This window comes from Heterocephalus glaber, unplaced genomic scaffold (genome assembly GCF_053883595.1).
Source record: "Heterocephalus glaber isolate CG9 unplaced genomic scaffold, H.glaber_assembly_v1.0 deba00001504, whole genome shotgun sequence".
NCBI lineage: Eukaryota > Metazoa > Chordata > Mammalia > Rodentia > Bathyergidae > Heterocephalus > Heterocephalus glaber.
The window spans coordinates 50,879,670-50,904,801 of NW_028258324.1; the positions used below are offsets into that span (position 1 = coordinate 50,879,670).

The 25,132-nt window shown below is 33.2% G+C and overlaps 1 protein-coding gene across 15 annotated transcripts in view; it reads left to right on the plus strand.

Annotated features, from left to right (window-relative positions):
- Nlgn1 (neuroligin 1) overlaps window positions 1–24,689 on the plus strand; it is an 860,706-nt gene extending 836,017 nt beyond the window's left edge. For all 15 annotated transcript variants that reach the window (XM_087186519.1, XM_087186517.1, XM_013071633.3 and 12 more), the window contains one exon: window positions 295–24,689. In XM_087186519.1, the coding sequence (XP_087042645.1) occupies window positions 295–1,117 (823 nt within the window). In that variant the 3' untranslated portion in view covers window positions 1,118–24,689. The remainder of the gene's footprint in view (window positions 1–294) is intronic.
- Window positions 24,690–25,132: the final 443 nt, after the last annotated feature.

Below are 25,132 nucleotides of genomic sequence, written 5' to 3' on the forward strand. Positions count from 1 at the left end.
GACAACTCACAAATATTTGAAAATTTAAATAATTCTGAAAAATCTTTGAGTAAATAGTAGCCCATCACTAAATGGGCAGAAAGAGCAAAGAATGCGAAACTTCTTGCTTTACATTACCACCCATCTAATAATCTGCCTGTTTTGAGATTTAAATGTCCAAAGTAACAAGTTAATGTTAAAACATAATCTAAAAATCTTGCTAAATTGCCTCGTCAATTAGATATTTAACTAATAGTGTTTTGACTAAGAAAAATATTTAAAAATTTGTTCTATAATTTCTTTTTTCTTTACTAGTGACCCAAATCAACCAGTTCCTCAAGATACAAAATTCATCCATACTAAACCCAATCGCTTTGAAGAAGTAGCATGGACCAGATACTCCCAGAAAGACCAACTTTATCTCCATATTGGATTAAAACCAAGGGTTAAAGAGCATTACAGAGCCAATAAGGTGAACCTCTGGTTGGAGCTGGTACCTCATCTGCATAATCTCAATGACATTTCTCAGTATACCTCGACAACAACTAAAGTGCCATCGACTGACATCACTCTCAGACCTACAAGAAAAAATTCTGTACCTGTCACATCCGCCTTTCCCACGGCCAAGCAAGATGATCCCAAACAACAACCAAGTCCCTTTTCAGTGGATCAAAGGGACTACTCCACAGAGCTCAGTGTCACTATTGCAGTCGGAGCATCACTGCTCTTTCTGAACATCTTGGCCTTTGCAGCCCTGTACTACAAAAAGGATAAGAGGAGACATGATGTTCACCGAAGGTGCAGCCCTCAGCGCACGACTACCAATGACCTGACCCATGCCCAGGAAGAGGAAATTATGTCTCTCCAAATGAAGCACACTGATTTGGATCATGAATGTGAGTCCATCCATCCACATGAGGTGGTTCTTCGGACCGCCTGCCCCCCAGATTACACACTAGCTATGAGAAGATCACCTGATGATGTTCCCTTAATGACACCCAACACCATTACGATGATTCCCAACACTATACCAGGGATTCAGCCCTTACACACATTCAATACATTTACTGGAGGACAGAACAATACTCTGCCCCACCCCCATCCCCACCCCCATTCACATTCAACAACCAGGGTATAGCCAGATAAGAGAAACAAACTATTTTTTTGATGGATTACAGTAAAAGATTACTGAAGATTCCTTGGCTTTCAACCTACAAGACTCTCGCTATTTAAATAAGGAGGAATATTATGTGAATATACATATCAAGAACTTTGGGGGTTTTGAAAATATGAATTGTACATATATACACAAATCAACTTTAAAAACAAATTGCAATTGCTTGAAGCAATTGTTCTGAATGATACTTTTTCATTCACATTCAAGAATTAATTTTTTGAAGATTTAAGTTACATAATGGAATTAGGCATGTGGAACACCAAACAGGAAAGAACTATGTCTGAAATATAAAAAATAAAAATTAAAAAACAACTATGAATATGCACAAGGGACACACCAATGGAATATCAGATAATTTTCACCAGTTTTTATTTGGAGCCGTTTTATTGTGTAGACCATATTTACATATTTGGATAAGTACACAAAGCACCAATGCTGTTAATGGCCTTAGCAGAGGCTCATGCTGAATCTGCCAGTAAAACAAAGAAGTTTAAAGACTGGCAGGTACAACATTATCACATAAGTGCTGTCAGTATAAAGTTGTTGGGATAAAGGAAACTGGATATTTTTAGCACGATGTGCATGATAATTTATATGCTTGGTGGCTGTGCTGCTGATTAAGCCGTAATTAAAATTCTTCTCATCTCATTGGAGTTTTTAATAGAAGCTTCCTCCATCAATTGGCAGAACCTAAAGAAGATTTTAAGGGGCAAAAGTAATTACAGTAAAATAAGTCACAATAGTGTCAATAATAGAAGGGATTAGTTATTAAAGGTATTTGAAGAAACTATAGGTATAGTGATGATACTCGCTGATATGAATCCAAAAAAAATTTCCTGTGTTTTAATGTTCTTTTCATTCTCATCTAAATCATTTATAGAAATATAACCCTAATTGGACATGCGTTACAGGATCTATAATTTGCTGTGGATTTTGTTACTCTGTATTTTGTTCCTTTTGGCAAGGTGAAGTGTGTCCAAAGCGTTACTTGCAACAGTCTTTTATGATATGAGGGTACCCCAATGTTATCACTCTGATCACAGTTCTCAGTTAATTGATTTACTCATGTTGCATGACAAAATGTTTAATAATAATAATTCGGTGTAAAGTTATGTCCCACTTCACATCACTTAACTTTCTCACTGAGGTTCATTCACTAGAATTTACTCACACAATCTCAGTAGAGTACAACATAGAAACAGAACCTAGGAAAGTCGACACCTGGAAGATTTTAGTCTTACACGTATGTGTGATTTTAAATGAATTTCTAAGATCACAGGAAACTCATCTCCCTGTTGTTTACCAATAATATGAGTATATCACAGACCTTTCCAAATGTTTATATATGTAATCAGATGTACATTTATATTAAAAAAAAGAGATGGACTTAAAGAGCACATCCTGACAAATACTTTCTCTCTTACCTGTACTATATTTCTATTAGACTAAAGTTATGTGATTTTTTTTTACATTTTTTCAGATGACTAGCAATTTTGATAGTTTGTAAGATAATGCAAAGAACTTTCTCTGACAAACTAACTGCAGTAACAGAAACCTTTCTTTTCAGTTACTCTTTTTCAAGAATGAAAGCTTATTATACAAAAGAAAAATATTGTATACTACTTGATGGAAACAACTTTGTACATCTTGGCCATGTCACTGGTCATTGCGTGAAATAAAGATAATCTGGATAATGACTATTAGTCAAATGCTAAGAGACATGATCTTTGCTCATTAAAGAGCTAAAATGTTTATTGCTGTTTTGTCTTTTTTTTAAATCAAATACAAAAACAAAAGGAACATGACTGTCTCAAAGAATCATTTCTGTAGACCTGTCCGGTTTTTGAAGACATGCAAGTGACTTCTACAGAAAACACAACTATGTGTTTAAAGGCAAGTCTTAGCAAAGATGAAACATGTGAAGGTTTGATGTGATAAATTTCTAAGCTTCGGGAACTGATGAAAAATACTAGCTTTGTATTTTTAAGTACCCCTTGTGTGAAGGTGTTGTAGAAGGAAAGTGTAATTGTTTAGAAACACAGGTTCAGTTAGAAACACAGGTTCCATTTTTTGATCATCAGGGGAAAGGTCTATTGGAAATAAATATGTGATATTGCATTACATAAAAATTTCTAGGTTTATAATGCAAAGATAATTAAACTATCATAAAGTAATAGATAAAAGATTATCCTAAGAAAAATTTTAAAGTGCTGAGCAAGGCATTAAACTGACACTAGAAGATAAAAAAATTATTTCAAGGAATTTATTTGATTATAATTTCTCCTCCCAATTATTAACTATCAGTAAAATATAGATATTGCTCCATAATTTCAAATAAAAATCTGTTAGAAGCAAAAAAGTCTTCAAAATCCAGAGTGGTCTGTATTTAATTTTTGCCTGGTGTGGTTATGTTTTTAGAATGTGAACTGCCAATGTATACCAATAAAAAGAAATGTTTAGCATCTGAAATACTGTTTAATCAGAAAACTTTTACTATATTAATTAAACAAAAGGTAAAAACAGAAAGAGAAGTGCCAACTAAATAAGATGTGAATGAATACTTTCATATGCATTGCTTCACTTGACAAAACCAAGCATTCAATTGTGTTTTATTGATGGCCATATTTCTGTCTACATACTTACTGCTCTACGTTTATCGATCAATCAATCTACCTGCGTATAACATATCTGACATCTACTTTACATTAATTTAGGAAAATGACTTAGGAAAACAAAGCATAACCCCCTCTTTTCTCTAAATTAAGATAGCATCTATAGAAGATAAAACAGCCAAGTTTTATTGTTATTTTCAAGTCATGTGATAAACTCATTGTGAATGAGTGTTAGCTGTTAGTTTTATAATTATACCTTCTGGTTTTCTGAATGTAAACTGATGTCCCATGGTCAGCAGAATATTAAGAACTTTGTTTTGAAATTTTATTTTTTTATTAGTAGATGTTTGCAGTAAATATGATTAAATTTTTCATGGAGAGTTGGTACATGTACTGTTTTTAAAGCTGAAACTTAATTTTCAAATGCAAGAAAAATCTTGAACATTGTTATTTAATTTTAAGCAATATGTTGAAAAGTGTATTCATTTAGATGATCATTTGCTTTAGGATGAAAAGTAAGTACCAAAATTAAAATTCTATTTTGGCATTATACATTGGTTCAGATCTTCCTGCCTTGCATTAAATTATAACCAGGCAAGGGTGCTTAGAATTACTATGACTAAGCCAAAATGATCTCTATTTCATTGATTTACTCTTATGCAAAGTTTTTCCAAATATTTATCAAAAGATTAAAATTGTATTAGAGTATGAGATAAGAGATATTAAGGTGACAGTTTTAATACTTTCAAATTTTTACTGAAAATGTGAACTGTGAAAATATCTACTGCAGGCATTTATCAAATTTCATCAACTTTTATGCAAATTGGAACAAAATTTGCTAAAACATTACAAATGCTCAATTTAGGTGTATCTCAGCTCAAAACAGAAAAATCTGAGTATAGATTATACCAATCTTAAAAGCTGGTTAAAAATATGATTTAATTCAGATTTCTTGATCTGTTCAACATGAAATCTGCAAAAATATTTTTTAAAACTTTCACCATATGTAACACTAAGTAGGAAAAGATGGTGGCAGTAATTTCATCACAGAAATTAAAAGCCAAAACCCAATTATTATTGCTATAATATATACTGCAACAACAGTTATTTCACCTGTTGGCATACTCATACTGACACACATATTAATCACAGCAAGAATATAAAGAATGTAGTAAACGTGTTCTGGCTTTAAAGACACCACTACATAGAAATTACTGGGATTCTTTGCTGAGTTTCACTGAAATATTTTCACAGGACAAAATGACAAATGGAATTCTTAGGAAGCTGTCAAACATCATGGCAGTCCTTCGATGTTAGTAATTTTGTTTTCCACTGTGTTATTGGTTCACAGTACTGGCCTTTTCCCTCATTTCTAGTAATTAGTTGTTATAGACTATCACTTTTTACTGTGAGTGAAAATTAGATAATTTGTTATACTTGTGAAAACATGTTCCCAAATAAATTCAATTAATGGGCACTTCCCTGCTGAGATTTTGTTATCATTCATTTAATTATCTTACCAAGCTTTACTGTTACAGCAATTACTTTATCTTTTTAGTCAATAAACTAAGGGAATGTCTCCAATAGCCTTATACCTCTCCTGCACTTGATATGTTAACAACACTCGCTTCAGAGTTCCATCAGAAGCCACTAAAGAAATTTCCTACTGATGTGAAACATTTGGTTGGCCGACTAGATTCTTTTTCATAAGCATTGTAATTTGCTTTTAATCTGGCACTTTACCGTATTTATATGCAAGCCAGAAAGCAACTCCATTCAGTCAGAGTTGTGGAGAATACAGATTGGAATGACCATGTGCAGGGCTTAAGTGCCTTTTCCTTCTGGAATTTTGTTTATAAAACTTAATTCTTTTTAATTTTCAGGTTTGGATAAATTGATTTAAAAGATAAAATAGAATGACTATGTTATCAATTGCCAATAAGACATTTTTATTTTGAAATACTTGCTTTGAATTTAATTTTAATATGATATCAAATGGATTCAAATGACTCTTTGAAAGAATAAAGTCAATTTTTAGAAAATGATAATTATTTAGCTATCTGATTTGATGGTTCTTATGAAAAAAATTTATATCTCTAACAAACTCAAATTTTTCCAAATGAGTAAATTTTATTTAGAAGTCTAAAGTTATTAGGAACAAGCATTAAAACATACACACACACACACACACACACATATATATATATATATATATATATATGTATGTATGTTTTTTTCGGTCACACATTATATGCTATGTGGTATACAGACAACCTTATATACTATGTGGTTTGTATAATATTTATGAAGGCCCATTCAGATTTATATATTTACAAATATTATATATCTTCCTAAATATGTACTAATGTGACAGAATTTAGTTCTGCATGGAAAGTCAAACCAAACTACTAGCAATTTTGTTGGCACAAAAAATGAAAGCTTTAAATAAAGGTATAAAGGTACGGTAACAAAATCTCAGCAGCTGAAGTTAAAACAAAGGGACCATTTTTGAATGCCATTTTCAGAGTTGATATCTATAGTAGACAGTGTTTGAAAGGGTTTTAGTGTTTTTGATTCATCCTTTCACTGCACTCATATCCTTTAGCAAATTAATGGGACAAATATCCTGGTTTTGTCAAAAAGGCCATTGGGTTGTCACTATTCAATTTGTGTTTGGACATCGATGACTTTAATTAAAATGCATTTATTGCCATGAATAAATATTACCATGTTTTCCAAGTTGTGTTGGTTATTTTTAAACTCAGAAATAATGTGTTCTGCTTGGCACTCACAAAAACATTTCTAAGACAAATGTTCCCTTGCAACTTTTTTATTTTCCTGTGCCTGTTCTGATTTGACAGAAACAACAATGTTTTATGGTCTGTTTATCTCTTGGTGAATGCTGAGGAAGAATTTTGAAAGTAGAATTTGAGAGCTTGTCAGAATAGTAGAAAGAAAAGAGGGAGGAGGAAGAGGAAAATGTGAGGAGGAAGGAAATGAAGAAGAAAGAAAAAAACCTTCAATATGAAATTAGTGATTTTTCCTACAATTAGTTTGTTAAATAGAAATACATGACAGTTTATAAAAAGTAGAACAAGGGCCTTTAAATAAAGCCCTTCAAACCGTAACTCTACTGTCCTTGGAGAACAAGATTAATAACATTTCAGAAGATACACTAAACTTAATCCTGATCCAAATCCTGGTCAAATTGTGTTACTAGAAACAAAAATTCTAGAGCAACATATTTGTAGTCTAATCCATAATGATCTTGGGAAAAAAGGCTACTTGAAATAAAGTCCATGATAAGAATACATTAAACAAACAATATCATATTATTACCAAAAATATGACTTAAAGATCATGATTCCAAATTGCTAAATAAAAGGATTTTCACTCTTCTGCAAATCTGTGTCTGCATATAGCTCTTGATACCAAATAAGTTAAATAGTTCAAAATGCCTGCTAAATGTATGTTCCATAAGAGGGTTATGTTTTTTAGAACTTAGTGCAATTTATATGGTTCCTTTTGTCATTACATTATTATATTTCCTCATAATTTATAGATGTTATTTCTGAACTTGAAAAAATTTCCAAATATATTCTGTAGATGTTCATGTGAAAGCAATATTTTCCAGTGAAATAAAAATTGAAGTCCATCCTGTTGCCCCATTTCTAGAGACTTGCCTCTAGTTAAAACATTTCTAACTCTCCTAAAATACTCAACTTAGTGCTCAGAGAGAGCTTCCTCTGCTACAGGGGATCTTCCCAAGAATTACTGCCACTTCTACTTCAATTACTCTCATTACTATTCATGCCTTCTACTCTGAGGGTACGGAATTTGTGAGGAAAGACTTAAAAGGTGATCTAACTAGAGCCTTGGGAACTGGCTTCCTCTTTTCTCAGGCAGATGAGAAGCTACTGAACACCATCAGTCAACGAAAGAGAGGATTTAGTCACTCATTCTTTAACAAGAGGTGCCCACCAGGTGTCAAACAAAGCACTGGGTGTTAGACACATGGCCAGCTCTATGACTTACCCACTAACAGACAATTATTGCCAAGCCTGTAATAAGTTCAAACATTTGGTCTGATTCCAATCAGTTTCTATGCTAGCCTCTGTAGAAAATTAATGCATAATCCCGTTTATCTATTTTATGTCTCAAAATAGTAAACATAAAATAGACTTTTTTAATTCAAAGCAACATTAGTTGAAATTTATTGAACAAGTCCATCAATCAAGGCAGATGGTGATTATTTTTCCCAATAATAAATATGGCCATAACTGAAGCCGTGTTATACTAAAACAAAACAAATCATAGCATATGAAATGTCCAGTTTGAAGTTATCTCATCCAGCCACTTAATCCTGTTCTACAGAAACACCGTGTGGTTGTGAACCCTACCATCGAACATCATGGGTCAATAATTCTACAACAGCTGACTACATTTTTAGCTTTTTAAAATTTCTTCCTTCTATTGATTTACTGTAGAATTTTTTCTTTTGCTAATTATAAGTCTCCAACACTTGAACTGTTTTCAAACATTTGAGGACTCCTACCATATCATCCATGAGTCATTTTATCCTCAAAGCAAAAATTTTCAATATGAAAAAAGCTTAGGTCTTTCACCACCTCAATCACTATTCTTCAAATATGCTCTCCAACCTGTTTGTTAGGAAATAAGATATCTAACATTGACCATAATAAACACTTAAGTAGAGTTGGTCTCTGCTTACTGGAGCACAATCATCAGCCTTCTCATTATAGAAACAGTACTTATTTTAATATAATTTATTATACTACTAACTTCTTTAAAAATTCTACATGTGCTGCTGTTAAGCAAATTCTGCTTTCATCTTGACACTGTTCATTTGATTTTTCCTGTGTAGGAAATTATATATTGTTACATTCTACCTCATAAGGTTCAACATATTATAAAGTCCTTTTCATCCATCTCAGAGTAATGAATTCCACTAAAGTGATAAATAACTCTTCTATCTTTACCCAAATCATTGGCAAAAAAATCACTATCCAAAATCAGGCTAAAAACAAAGACCTACAGTAATACCAATGAAGATAATGTCCATAATATCTTAAAAAGCAGTAACTAACATTGACTGAGTGCTATTTTCCAAATCCTATATCACATACAACAACAAACCACTGTAACTTATTCACAAAATAATTGTAATAATTAATAATTTTGATGTATTTATTCACTAATTTAGTATTTAAAAATTACCAAGGCTCTATTCTAGATGATAAACAACCTTTTGGTGATAGAAACTCTTCAAATGACTAGCAAGCAATGTATTAATCTTCCTTTTACACGCATATCACAAGAGACATTATCGATTGCATTTGCAAGATCCATTAATTCCTATTTATAATATTTGAGTGACATGAGAGTGATTCTTACCAAGGAAGTTGAAAAAGTTCAACTTTCTCTTTCAGTATTTCTGTGGTACTAGTACTTTATATTAACAGAAAGAAAATATCATAGAAAAAGAATCTCACACCAATCACCGTTTAAGATTTTGATCTAGCCCAATCAAGTATAGCCTTCAAATTAGATTGTTAATAAAAAAGTAAGTGCTTGCATACAGCTTTAGTAGTAGAGTAGTTGCTGACTTTGTGCAGAATACTCAGCACCAGAAGAGAGGAGAGGAGAGGAGAGGAGAGGAAAGGAAGAGAGGAGAGGAAAGGAAGAGAGGAGAGGAAAGGAAGAGAGGAGAGGAGAGGAAGAGAGGAGAGGAGAGGAAGAGAGGAGAGGAGAGGAAGAGAGGAGAGGAGAGGAAGAGAGGAGAGGAGAAAAGAAGGGCAGGAAGGTGGGTAGGAGGGAAGGAGGGAGGGAGACAAGAAAGGAAAGAAAGGAGTAAAGGAGGGAGGGAGAAAGTGAGGGATGAAGAAAGGAGACATACATAAGATACAAGCTTTTACACTGAAAAATAAATCTCTCACTTCAGATCTACATTTCTTACTCTACTTCCCCAGAAACATTGCTACCAATTTGTATATCTCTACAATTATTCTATTTATATGCAAACACATGCAGCTGTGTATTACCTGTGTATGTATGTAGAGGCCTTTATATGTATGTATTCTCTTTTTATCTGAAAATGTTCTATGGGAGGACATTATATGTCATCTTTATGGAGAAAATAGAAGTAACTTTCTAAAATCTCAAATTTACCTTTAGCTCCAAAAATTATGATAACCTAAATTACAACAGAGTTCATTTGTTTACAGACCTGAGATGGCTAGAGATTAAGAATAGCCAAGATTATTTAGAATCAAAAGAATCAGAAATATTACATGTGCCATACTTCAAGAGTTACTACAAAACTATTATTAAAACTGTGGTATCATTTTAGAGATTGAGAGAGACAAATAGAGAATAACAGTGAAATCAAGACCTATGAAGAAGGGAGAACAGTATATGCTTGAAGGGCAACATAAATCAAAAAGAAAGACTAGACTGTAACTAAAAATGACTATTTATATCCCAGAGAAGTTAAATATATAAATATGAAAAGCATATTTCAAATGTTTTAGAACACATGGGAAGATATTATTATGTCCATAAACTAGGGATGAATTCATTATATAAGTCATAAAACATCTTAAAAGCATAAAGGGAAAGAACAAAAAAAAAATTTTAACAAATTAGATAAAAATAGTTTATTAAATGACAATGAAGAATCTGAAAGTAAACATTTACCACCCATATAAGAAATGAAAGATTAATTAATCAGTTAAATATAGAATTTCTATATATCAATAAGGAAAAAAAATCCAAAAAAAATAGGCTGATTAAATGTTGTAGATTGAAAATACGTCTTTGTTTCTTCCTTCTCCTCAAACCTAATAAAAATACAAGAAAAAACCCTAAAAGTTATATAAACCACAGAACAAAAAGAGTTAAAAGTTAAATAATAGCTATTTGGATAAAATTAGATAATAGGTGTTGTAAGAAGTGTTTGTAAGATAAAATTATATAAACTAAAGAATGTAATACAACCTATAAAAATAACAACATATCTCAGAATTAGAAAATGTATTTAATAGAAATCAGAAAAGAATTATAAATAAAAAGAGTAATTTCAAAGACAAAGATTACATTGACATAAATGCAAAACCAAATAATGTTTTAAGACACATAGAAAATGCCTAAAAAGAAGTAGAAGACTAAAAGAAGAAAAAGTAAATAAATAAATAAATAAATAAATAAATAAATAAAGGGGGGCAAAGAAAAGAAAAAGAAAGACAGATGGAGGAAAAAAGGAAAAAAATTCAAGAATAAGTGACAAGAGGACAGAGGTGACTTAAACATGTGTAAATGGAATCTTCAAACAAGACAAACAAAATGAGAGGATAGAAGAAATAAATAAGTACTATAATTCAAGAAAACCTTCACAATATGATAAAAAATTGACATTATATTTTGAAAGGGAATACTAAGTATCTGAGAAAACTTATAAAAAATGTTCAGCTCTTAAGACATAGTCAAATAAAATTGAATGTTAAAGAAAAAAGCCTTTGGGCATTCATATCCTGGCAAAAAGCAAAGTCCCTTAAAATGGATACTATTTTAATAATATAATTAGATTATCATGAGACTTCAGAGCAATGCTTTATGTCTAGAGTAAATGAAATAGCATATAGAAAATATTCAAGAAAAGTAATTTTAAGTCAGTGATTTTTATACCCAGCCATAAACTCACTTTATGCAGATATGAAGGCCATAGATAATACCAGTCAAGAAGTTAGGGAATATTGTACCCATGATTGCTTCCTGGGAAATTTACCAGAAAATATCCTTCAGACAAACAGCAAAGTGACTGAAATATGACTGATAATGAAGACTGAATATAGATTTGATCAGAGAGCTAAGATTACATGATGGTTACAAGATGGAGACTACAGTATATCATGGCTATACTCTTTGACTATGTAGAAACAGTAGAACTATAAGAAATATAAGAATAAGGAATTCACATGCAGAAATTTGTTACTTTCAATCAATATATTTGTGTGGGTAGTGGTGGTATTGCTACTCTGTGATTATTTTCTGAAGAATGTGGAATTCCTGTATAGCAAATGTATTGCAATATGTACTACATATTGTGATATGTACTTTGCCAGCTCCGCTGTCTTTGACAGCCAGCAATCTTAATAGGGAAAAAAAATATTCTAATGCAGGATGGAAGTGGTTTATGTGGTTTGAGTTTTAATGTGGAAGTATCTGCATGAACACTGAAAAGAAAAATCATGTTAACAGTGACCAAGCTAGTAGCAATGAGAATTTCTAGGGCTCAAACTGTAGTCTTAAAATAATATTTCCTAGGGCTGGGGATTTAGCTCAGTGGTTCCGGCACCTACCACGCAAGTGCAAGGTCCCGAGTTCGATCCCCATTACAAAAAAAATAAAAATAAAAATAAATAGTAATAATAATATTTCCCATTTTAAAATGCACACTTAGGAGAGAGAGGAGAAAGTCTTGAAAGCTGATAAAGTTTAAAGGATTTGTCCTACCATTTCTTTATGAGTGATACAACTAGGTGGCCAAACAATACATGAGAATTTCCTCTTTGAAGAAGTATTTCAACTGATTAAAGAAGGAATCATTGTGTTAGAATTGCACTCTCCTGTCACTGCTAATGAATCATGGGTAGGATGTAGCTATTAAACCTCAATGCTAGTAACATCACAGAACTAGAAACAACCAGTCGTCATGAGCCTCAGAAATGGAAAATGAACACCACACCTTTGAAAGAGTCTTTTGCATTGAAATAAACCCATATTTGATAAACTCTCTAGATTCAATTGCCAGGAAATGTATAAGACAGAAAATGAGTAGGACAAAGGAGCAGGTTAAAGATACCATGAAGATGAAGTCAGCCTAATTCAGAGTATGAAAATTTTTGCCAATTAAATTTCCTAGTTTCTGCAATTTATAAGTTGCAAGGGGAAAAATCTGGTAAGAAAAATTAGATTAAAAGAAACTTTTGAGAATTTTTAAATTCCACTACTTCTAGAGGTATGCTTGGGTGATAAAACAATAAAAAAAAAGTGAGGTGACTACCAAGCCTCCAAATTGCTACTTAGAGGACAGGAAAGGAGTTGTGCTTGAAATGGTGCATATGGAACACTTTTGGGGTGGTGTGCAAAGTTCTATTTCTTAATCCCAAGGCACTTCCCTTATGATGATGCATTAAATCAAACATTCATTTCGCAAGATTTTTCTGAATTCATGTAATATTGTACTAAAAAGCATATAGGATTATATGAAAGAAATAATACATGTAAATGTTTCAGACTTAAAGTCATCAGTTTAACTGAAAGGGCCCACCAAGTGTCCAATATAATTGATGGAAAAAAAGTACTCATTATGGAACAGAATGACAGGACATCAGAAAAGAAAACAGTTCCTAAAACTTGCAGAAATAAACAAACAGGAATCTCAACATCTGCTCTGGAAACTAGAAGACACTGAATATAAATGCCTTCATAGTTTTGAAGGAAGTTTTTGAACAACCTAGAATTTCCTTTCTAAACAAAGTGTGAGTCCAGTGTGTAAGTCCAAGAAGCCAGGGATCCACAGCAGAAACCAAAAGAAACCAAGACCACTTCTCAAGAGGTGAGAACAGCCCAAGTGTGAATCTGGGGAAACACAGAAGGAAACAGAACATCTGCTGTGTTCTATCATGTGAAAAAAAATGTTATTTGAATGGATTTTGCAAGTTTCTTTCTAAATTTGGGAAGGATGTAGAAAACTAAACAAAAACAAAAAGGTAACTGTTAATACAGAGCAAAACAAAATGGATGATCAGAAATGTAATGTAATCCTCAAATACAAATGTATGCACATGAATGAAGAAACATGTAAGAAATAAATCTTACAGAGGTTAGATCAAAGGATTTTTAAATTTTTATATCTATTTCCTGATTGATTTTACATTCCTGCCAAGTGTATTGGAGAACCAGTTTCTCTACCCTCTAGCCAAAAATATGATTATCGATTTTTTATCTTTCCCATTTTAAGATAAATGGAATGCCATTATTGTATTAATTTACATTTTTAAGTAAACTTTCTTTTCTTATGCTTATAACCCACTGTATTTCTTTTTTATATTTGATGTACTCTTTTCCTTTGTATATTTTTTTCTATTTATTAATCTCTTCTTATGGAATTATTAGAGCTCTCCATAGACAAATAAAATCAGTACTTTTGTCATATTGTTGTAAATAATTTTGCTCAGCTTTTCTTTCAATTTTATGTTACTATGTATGAGACATAAATGCTTCTGTTCTATTATGTAAATGTCTCAATTATGTTTTCTGGGTTTTGTTTCTTGTTTGCGAAGATTATCCTCATTCCAAGATTTCAAAAAATGTACTCACATTATGTTCTGCCTTGATAGCCCCATTGTTTATATTTAAGTGTTGAATCCATCTAAAATTTATATTGACATAACAGATGAGGGCATTTGAGTTTATTTTTTCCTTGATAAATCAAGATCTTACAATTGAGTACACAAAATAGATTGTGGTTTACTGTAAAGCTGGGCCTTTGAGCTACTAGAATCTATAAAATTGTAGAACAAGACACTAGCCAGACCACATGAAGATTATTTCTACCTCTGTCTTACTATAAGTCCATATTGAAATCTGCCTGCCCTGTGACACCAATTCCAAATGCTATCCTAAGACATGAGAATTACCCAGCCAATGAAGGAAAGCTCCTCTGACCTATGATCCCTGTCTGCATGAGCGCCATTGTGGCATTTTGGTTTATGAATAATAATGCAACTTCCTTTTAAATAATCTTATTTTTAATTTAAACATACGTAATAACCATACCTGTTTATGGGGTACAGTGTAATATTTCAATACATTTATCCAGTATGCAAGGACCAGGTAAATTGGTATATATATCACCTCAAATATTAAATTTTTACTGAGTTTCTTCATCCATTGTCTAAGATCTATAGTGTATCTGTGGTTCATGATCATCATTTTTTTGTTTTGGGAAATTTAAAGATTTTCTCTAATATCCATTTTGAATATACAATTAATTTTATATTTCATACAACAGAAGTTATCCTACCATGCTATAGAACATGGGAAGTTATAATTCACATTCAGTTGTACCTGTTAACCTTTCTCTCTCCATCCTTCCTTTTCCCACACCCTTTCTAGGCTCTGGTAACCTTATTCTACTCTCAACTTCTATGATTTTTTAAAAATATCATTCAATATGAAAAGAGCATAAGAATAACAAGTTTGCACAGTCTGTAATCAGAAGAAAAATTAATAGAAAGAAAAAGTTATGGAGGAGTAAGTCTTGATGTAGTTTAAAAATAGAAAAGAGCAAGAACTAAAGTACACTTCAATCTGCTGCTGAATTTACAGGATTAAATTAAGTGCTTGATGGATGTTGACACAGGTTTGCCAAGGGTTTCCACCAAGTAAGTAGACAATAATAGTTGTTTGGTATCAAGATATCCTACTTATGGCCTTGGGTTTCTTCTCATATGGCACGATAAAATAAATAGTTTTCAGATCACTTTTTCTTCTGTTCCTAAGAAAGATCTATCTTAAAAGTTTGCCAAATTTCTCCATCCACTGTCTGTGTCTCTGGTGTTATGATCATCATTTTTTGATGTTGATTCTTGGGACTTATACTTTGATACATGATTTATTTCTCTGTGCTGTTACTTTAAGCTGTACAGAGCCTTCAAACAGTGAAAGAGAGAGGTAATAACTAAAATGAAGTAATAAAAGCTTCACATTAAAGTTGAAGAATATTTAACAGAAACTGTTTTTGTTCATATTTCTATGAAAACTTTTAGCAAAGATGAATGAGTTCATACGATAAAACTGCATGTATTAAAAAGTGATAAAAGTTTAACTGGATAATGTGTAGGTAAGAGTGTGTATAGATAAACCCTTTATTTAGTGGTATAGAATGTTTAACAAATATTCATCTGTCTTATGTCTACATCAGATTGCCATCCTACGTAAAGAATATACAGTGCTTTGGGACATAAAACAAAAGACCTTAGCAATGTGTGAAATTTCCAAAAAAAAAGAGGGGAATTAAATAAAGGTAGAGAAAAGGAGAAACTGAGCTCCCCGGCAGACATAAAAGATGAGTTAAAGGGAGAGAGAACTAGAAATAGTTTTCCTTTTACAACCAAAAATTCCTTGGATAATAAACACATATGTTTGTTTTAGGGGCTATAAAACCACACAGAGAAAGACCACAGGTTCTAGTATACATAGCTGAACCTGAGTTACTTTTTTTAAGGAAAACTCTCAAAAGAAACAAAGAGTTGAGATAATATTCATCAACAGGAGGCAATTTTATCCGTTTGCTTTCTAATCTTGCATACTTCAAATCCAGAGTTAGTTATTTCTTTCCATGCTCTAAACGAGGAAGTTATTCTCACCAGAAACCCAGCAACATAAAACTACATATTTATATACATTTAACACGGAGGCTCACCTATCAGGAAATATGTCCTTCTCTCTTAGCTGTGTAGACCGGCAATACTGTAATGAAGAGAGGTGATTTTGAGTTTATCAAATTTTTTTCTTAGGAGGATTCATCTTTAAATATCTTAGAAAAATCAACTAAGTATATTTCTGTGTATTAAATAAAAAGTCCTACAAAGTTGTATTCACCTAGGTAAGATGGTTTCATTACAAAGCAACCTTTCAGATGGTTTTGTCTACAGTGGCCTCTATGCTAGAAGGTCTCATTACAAATCAATATTTCTTGACTTCTTCCTTTATTTATCCAGCTCTTCATAGACCTCAACCTTTTTTTTAAATTCCTATCTGCAAACCTGTTTTGTTCTTTCTCCTTAAAGTTAACACCCAGCCTTTCCGACCTTGAACCCTTCACTTTGTGACTGTGTTTTCATCAGTGTTCTCTACAGCAATAAATCGATTGTGGCAAAATTCTCCCCAGTTAGACTAGATTTGCGGGAAATCTAATTCCCATGTGTCCTATATCTACACCATTTATTATTTTCTGTAGTAGACCCCATTGCATTTCATAGTCTCATCCCTCAACCACTTTGACCTAGATATTAAAATAGCCTTCTACTTAGTTTTCAAAATCTTGTATGATCAAACTGCTACTTATATCCACAGAATTCCTTATTCTCTTCCCAGGCAGCCTTGTCTCCAGCCACAAAGAAACTTTTCTGAAGTTCTTCAATGAGTTATGCCCTTGATTTCTGTTCTGGGTCTTTACATGGACTCGTCCATCCTGGCTCTCTTTCTTTGGCTAACTTAACATCATCCCCCAAGACTCCGCTCAGATGGCATCTTTTCTGGGTAGCCAGCTCCGCTCTTTGTGAGTGAAGCCTAGACATAAACATGGCTGCTTTATCTCTGCTGCAACATAAATGACACTTTAGTTTAATTGTTTCTCTATACCCTGTGAAAGCTGCAAGCTCCCAGAAGTCAGAAACTGTCTTGTATACTGATACTCTCTATTAAGTTCATATTTGGCTGAAAAAAATTGTCACGTACAGTCCCTGAAAATGTCTTGACTTTCCTACTTCATTATTTTTTCTCATGCCTGAATCTGTTCCCTACTAACTTATTCTCTTTCAGTCCAACAGACATGTCTTGATCTACTACAGTGCTGTTACTGTTCCGGAAAAGTTTTAGGTGTTGTCTCTTGCAAGAGCATTCCCTGATCCAACCTACTAGAATCGATCTAAATTGCTACTCTTATATGTCCTAACCTTGTAGTATGAATCACACACTGCTTGGTAGGTACACTGAATTATTTTTTTCCTCCCACACTGAATGGATTCAAAACAGAAACTACGTCTTAAAGTTTTTATATTCCTCATCTTATTTATCTCAGTGTTTAGCAGTCAGTGCTTATTATGTCTTAAATGAATTACTGCAAAATATTTTCTCAAATACTTGAACTTTTCTGTTTTTCCAAGAAATTATTGTCACAGTGGTTTTCCTCCCTGTGAATTTCTTCATCTTTCTCACTATTATAAGGAAGTATGTGTCTTATCTCTACACGTTTCTCTTACAGTACTGTGGAAAAAATCCTTCTAAAGATGTTAGGAACAACAGAAGTTTGTAAATAATTCAGTTTGGTATAAGTAGAAGTAAAATTCACATCTCTTCCGCTACTTTTCTCAGACTCAAATATCTCCAGGAGCAACTTCTCATCTCTAGTACCTAGGAGCAATGTGGAGATGTGCGTCCTTTTTATGTTTTTTCTTTTTCTTTTCTCTCATCAACATGACGTATCATACATACTTAGGGTCCATAGCTCAATGGTCCTTATTTCCTCTAACCCTAAAACATTCCCTTTCAACTCTGTATAAACACAGGACTGTATCTGTACCTCTCTAATGACAATTATGTCTTTTTGCTTCATGTTTTTGTGAATATTTGTGCTCATCTTGTATTCCTCCTTCATTATGATTTGCCAGAGGGAAAAATCGGTGCCTAGTTTCTCTATTAATTTTTGCCCATAGAAAAGTGCCATGCACATATATGTTGTTGTATCACTTGTGTATCTGTTGAATGATATATAACAGAAAGATAAAGAATATGAGCCACGGATTTAGCTCAGTGGTGCTGCCGCCTGCCTCGCAAGCCCAAGGTCCTGGGTTCGATCCCCAGTACCAAAAAAAAAAAAAAGATACAGAATATGAATAAGATATATGCATCTAATGTCCATAATTATATCTTTAGAGTAGAACTAATCTCCACATTAAGCCAGCCTCCTCATCACAGTCAAAGTGATAGAAACAGATTGATTGATGTTATTAGCTTCTACAGGACTGTACTAGTTGATTTTTGTCCCATTATCTTTCTGGCTAAAATGTAACAAGAGCCTCAAACAGAATTTAATCATATGCTTTGTTATTTACTTCTTCCCAAAGACTTTCCTGATCCCCCAAAATTTCATAAATATTTCAGCAGTTCTTATAGTATATTGTAGCTGCCTGCTCATTGACGGCTTTGTCCTTCATTTCTTTAAGGACAAGAACTACATTATTATATTGACTTTTGTGTTCACATTGCATAAGAAGACAGCTGTAGTAAACAGAATGAAGCCACCCTTGCTCCTCAAAAAAAAAGGGTTTTCACATCTCAATCATCAAAGCCTGTGCATACATTACCTAGCATGGCAAAAAAAAAAAAAAAGACTACAGATGTGACTAAATTGAGAATACAGAAATGGAGAAAATATCCTACACTACCTACATGGACTCTAAATATAATCATAAGTGTTCTTAGAAGTGAAAGAGAGAAGCAAGAGATTCAGATAAGGACACAGAAGTCAAAATGATCCAATTGCCAGCTTTGAAGGCTGGAAGCAAAGCTAAGGAATGCGGGTGGTCTCTAGGAGCTAGAAAAGTCAAAAAGTAGATCCCTGCCTAGAGCCTCCAGAAGGAATGTAGCTCTGCCAGGACCTTGATTTTAGCCGAATGAGACTTTGAGAAAAGTAAGATAATAAATGCAAGGTTTGAATCCACCAAATTTATGATAATATGTTACATCAGTGAAAGGAATTTGATACAATGGCCATCTATGGAATGTGCTCCATAAATATCTATTCATAAAAGAATTAGGCCAGAAATGAGTCAGAGGGAGAAATTCAGGTAAAGAATTCCCCATTCCTAATTGAGCCTGAGAAAAAATACAGAAAACAAACAAAATTCCCATTTTCTGGCTAAGGCAATGGAATGGATACTAGAAAATATGTAAAGAAAGTTTATTTCTGCATTTAGGACATGACTAGCATTAGGATCCCGGTGGCAACATCGGGTAGAGATATTCAGAAAACAATGGAAAATTTGGTCGAAGAATATAATAGTTATGATGTAACGCAGTAGCCTTGAAATATGAGATTACAGTGGGAAAATAAATGGAGATGAGACTAAAAAAGGCAGCTGATGTTTCTTAAATGACAATGAAAGCAAAACTCAATTTATCAGAAGTATGTTGAGGTAGGAATTAAAATATTTGAGCTTGGAAAGACTGTAATCAAAGTGATGATTTAAGATTAATCTGGTGGCTTTAAGTAAAATGGATTAATAGAAAGGAAGACAGGACAGAAATACCACTTGGACTTTACAGATCATTTAAAAACATGCTATCTTATTTGATCCTCACAGCAAACTTGTGAAACAAATAAGACAAAGACAAAGCATATCAAAGGCTAATTTTTATATTATCATAAAACATTTATGCCATATTGATGATTATTTCAGTCTACATTTAAAGTATTGCCTACAATTTGTAATGTGCACAATGTTTCAGTTTTAATCAATTTGGTCAAATTCTTAAACCATAATATTTAGGCATTATTTATCAAAATAAAATCAAGAGAAATGAAAAGAATAAATGTAATTTATCCTTACAAAATATTTCAATCCTTACATAAGCCAAACTGACCTAAAAGGGAGAGTTGGGTGAGAACATTTTATTAATATTTATTAATAGTAAATGGAGTAACAGAAGTATTCCTGTTCAACCAGGTACCTTTTTCACAACTTATTATAACCCATTTTTTGTAGCCCCAGGGGCATCACAGCAAATTTTTTGAAAGGCATATTATGGGGGGAGTGTATAATGCCCATGCTAATTTTTTAGAAGTATTTCTATTGATGAATTATTAATCTTAATTTCACGAGTTTTGTTATATTAAACAATGTATACTTGATAGGGAAATGAAATCTCAATAAAATTGAATATTAAATTTTAATATGTAATGAGTGTTTAGAATACACATCAACATTTTCAACATCAACTATTTACCTGCTTACAAGATCTAAATATAACAGCAGAAATAAATTCCTATTTAAACTACAATGCAAATACAAACAAAACTCTATCACAGAAATAAACTTTGCATTAATTATCACACCTAAGGCAATCTTCACACATGACAACAGCATGTTCCATAAACAAGTCTCCCTTACACTGGTAGTATGTATCCTTAGCATTTCTTTCCTGTTTGGAAGGTCATAATAATCACCTCTGCTGTCTTCCTCTTTTGTCAGAAACTTCTTAATAGATTATAAAATGCACAGTTAGCAGTACAATAAAATATTAAAATAATAAAATATCAAATATAGCCTGAGAATTTGGAATGAACATCAACATTTTCTACATTAACTGCTTGTTTGCTTACTAAACCTAAAAAATAACAGCAGGAATAAATTCTTATGTGGACTACAATGAAAATACAAACAAAACTCTACCACAGAAATAATCCTTGCTTCAATTATCACACTTAACACAGTCTTCACACATGACAACAGCAAGTTTCATACAAGTCTCCCTTACACTGACAGCACTGTGTTTTGTTTTCCTGTCTTCTTTGGTAGGACACACTTGACACATTGATGGTCTTCCTGTTTCCTTAGGAGGTTCTTGTGATGTTTTACCTGTCTGTTTACTAGTCTGTCCTAGAATTTTTTTGCAGAGCTTTCTAGGCAGCTACATATTGTTCTTCTTCTGTTATAATTGGTCATTTATTAGTTCCAGTCCCAGTCCTCTAAGAAAATTTCTCCATGATATTTAGTGCTTGTTATTTTTTTTTCTTTTTTGTAAACTATGAAGCTATTTATGCCTGACATGTTCAGGATGGAGTAAAACACGATTGACCAATGCTTTGCGTTTTGAGTGACATCATACCTGCTGCAGAACTCACCAACATCATCTACTTCACCTATCATTTTGTTGTAAAATGTGACCATTTTTGGCTTCATTTCTGTTGAAGGCTCACTATCAATCTTTTTTTGTTTGGGTTTTTTTTTTTTTTTTTTTTTTTTTTTTAGACAAGGTCTCACTAGCAATCCAGGACAGCCTTGAGCTATGTAGTGCAAGGTGACCTTGAACTCACAGGATCCTCTTGCCTCTGCCTCTAAAGTTCTGGGATTGCAGGTATATGTCACCATGTGGGGGCTCACTATCAGTCTCACCATCATAGTGTAATGTTGACAGTAACAATACTACTTTGTTTTTCTTCACCAAATGCAAGGCCAATGTTTTGTCTTCCTGAAATCCAAAGATTGTACTATACATTTCTGTACTGTAAATTAGCAACATTTTATGAGGAATCTCAGCTTTGTTCTTCTAAATAGTTCCTGTCCTGGTCAAATGACATTTTTTACTAAATGGAACACCCTGGGTACCTAGTGAACCAATTGTCGAATGTAACATTTGTTTTACTTTTTGAAATAGGTGCGACAAGTCTGTTCATAAAGTCATATGGTTTGTTATGGCATGAACAAAGACCTAGTGGCTGAATCCCAGGATACATTACTAAATTCAAGGTGTGAAATGTCTTTTTATATACCAGGGCATATAATTTTTACCATATTTGGAAGGTTTACTTGCCAAAAGTTTAAACAACCACAAAATGATACTAAGTGTTTGTCAATTGTCATGTATTCGAACAGTTTATAAATTGCTTGACAGTTCAAAACAAAGCTTTTAAAAAAGAATAAAAAGCTGTCGAAGGGGCAGGGGATTTAGCTCAGTGGTTCCGGCGTCTGCCTCACAAGTGCTAGGTGCCAAGTTTGATCCCCGGTACCAAAAAAAAAAGAAAAGAAAGAAAACAACAAAAAAATAGCTGTCGCATTGTCAGGGTTTTTTTTCTGTCTTGGTGGGTCATTCTGATCTCAAAATTTTGGAGGAAATCAAATCTCTTGAGTGTCATTATTGTTCTAAAATTCTCAATGCCACATCTGTCACTTCTCAATAAATCCTTTAGATTCTAACAATTGGAATGATAAAGTCTTACTATGAAGGTCTTTAGTTCAGATAGTGAGATCTCATGATAAATATATCTTTGAATATTACTATTGATGCATATAGAATGTTTTACTTGTATTTCATTATTAGTGTATTTCAAAACATCTTGTAGCATATCAACTATTACAAACAATTTCCAACATCGAATTGCAGTGTTGGCATTCCGCCCAATAGGTTTTACCCCTGGCAAGAACGTAATAACATTTTTTGACCTAGTTCTAACAAGGATCATTCAGATATACATGACCATTTTGTAGCATTTTGACTAGTCAAATGTTTATTTACATTACTGTTTTCTTCCTCATCTGAATCAAGGTCTTCATATTGCACTTCTCTGTCTGTCATATCTTGCTAACTTCTTTGCTTACATGATCCAAATCATCATCAGTAGCCAAGTCACCTGATGACTCACTTTCAACCTCCTCCCAAAGTTGTAAAAACAGATTTTCATCAGATATTGTACTGACTTGGGATAATTCTACAAAAGCAGAAAGCATTTTAAAAATTATAAATACACAAAAATGTAACACAGCACATAACATATGTAAAACTCACCTGTTTACATTTTGACACACAGACATACACCTTGCTGTTCATCATACCAAGTGGGATAACACAAAGATTGCTTCCTGTACTTCCCCAGCACAGCTACTGAGATGTACAGCTGGCTACTATTATGCTAAAGTACATTTTTTCATTAGGAATGTATGGTATGGGCATCTGCCACCTTGAGTGAGGAAATGAAGGAGCCACATTAGTCCAATCCTGTTAATCAAAAAAAAAAAAAAACTTATTTGGACAGATTGCAAACTTTCTGCAAAATGACTCTCAGGAAAAAAAACTATGGATTTCAATATTTACTCTAATATCCATCTCACAAGGCTTTAAAGTCAGAGATCTTTAAAAAAATCACACACCACAATGAAAGCCTCTTAGGCTATATGTATTCTATTAGGCTATATTTAGGTGCTATTAAATCACCAGGAATGACTTGGTCAGAAGAAGAGAAAGATAACTGTGAGAGTGTCAGGTAAGCCAGGTGAGGAGCTCAGAATTTCTCATCATTGCTACTCTCAAATCAATTTGCTGTCCTTTGATTTCTTACAAGCTTCTCTGAAGCATTCACATGAATAATTCAGTTCTTAAATACATAAGAAACAACATTGGTCTATCTTCTTATGGATTAAAATAGGTTACAGGGCTGATTTCATGGTGAATCAAGTTCACTCTGGAGTTCACTTTTGACTCATTATTTTGTATTATTTTTGACTCATGTTTGCAATCCAACATCATTAATCAAAATAAGAATTCTATTATTTTGGATGTTTATTGATGGCAATGCATTTTTTTCAAAATGCAAACATTAGCAATTGTTTAGACATTCTCCATATTTTAGCAACCCGGAAATGGTCGATGTGATCTAAAACCTCATGGCTCAGAGCTTGGCCCAGAGTACCAGCACAAGCACAATTGGCAGCTTGTTAGAGGAGAAGAAACTGGAGACCTCCACTAAACCAGAATCTGCACTGTCATAAGATGTCAGGGTCGTGTATCCACATTACATTGCCTTTTTTAACATGACAAGTGCTCCAGGTCCCTGCAAATTCTTATTTTTTTAAACCTCTTCTGATTAGGTATCATGACTATAAATTGGATTTTCAGACTATGCAGCATCACACTGAAGGTGTGTGAGGCTTATTCTCTTCACAACATATGTGACTCTACATGTCACACTGCATTTTTTCTAACTTAATTTCACTTTGTTTAAATTCGTGCAACTTTTAATAAAGAATGGAGAGATAACAGTTAAAAAAAGAATGAAATGGGATAAATTGAATTTATTCAGCTCAGTATCTATTTCTCTCTCATTCCACTTCATGGGTGATAATTTAAATTACTGGACAAATGATTTGAACCAATTTATGTTAACTAGACATTTACTCATGGGAAACAGATAAACTCTTTCATTTAGTAAATTACTGCCAACTTTACAATTCCTTACCCTAAAATAGCCTGAGTGTGACATTTCCTCACAAATAGGTGAGAAGTGTTCTGTAGTGTTCTCTCTCTCTCTCTCTCTCTCTCTCTCTCTCTCTCTCTCTCTCTCTGTAAACAAACAACCAAAAACATCTACTGGTTTGGCAGGGAGTATAAAGCAAGCTGAGCTGGCCTGGAATTTCTCTGAAGCCACCCTGGCCAGTTTGATTTAGATAATTCATGTCTTAATTATTTTTCTCATTGCCGTGACAAAATACCAAACACCCAAAGTAAAAGGGGGAAAGTTTTATTTAGCTCACAGTTTGTAGAGGTTTCAGCCCATAATCAGCGGGCTCCAAGGCAAGGTGACACATGGGAGAGGAACAACAGTTCATGGTGGTGGAAGACAGCAAAAGCAACAAGAGACCTTAACAGTGTCTTTCTGCCCCTTTCACCTTATCCAAACTACTTAGGGCTGGTAGCCCTTGAGCCTAGCATAACAACATGAAATAATCACACACTCTAAATGCAGCCACCTCTGAAAAAGCCCCATCTAGGACTGCATGAG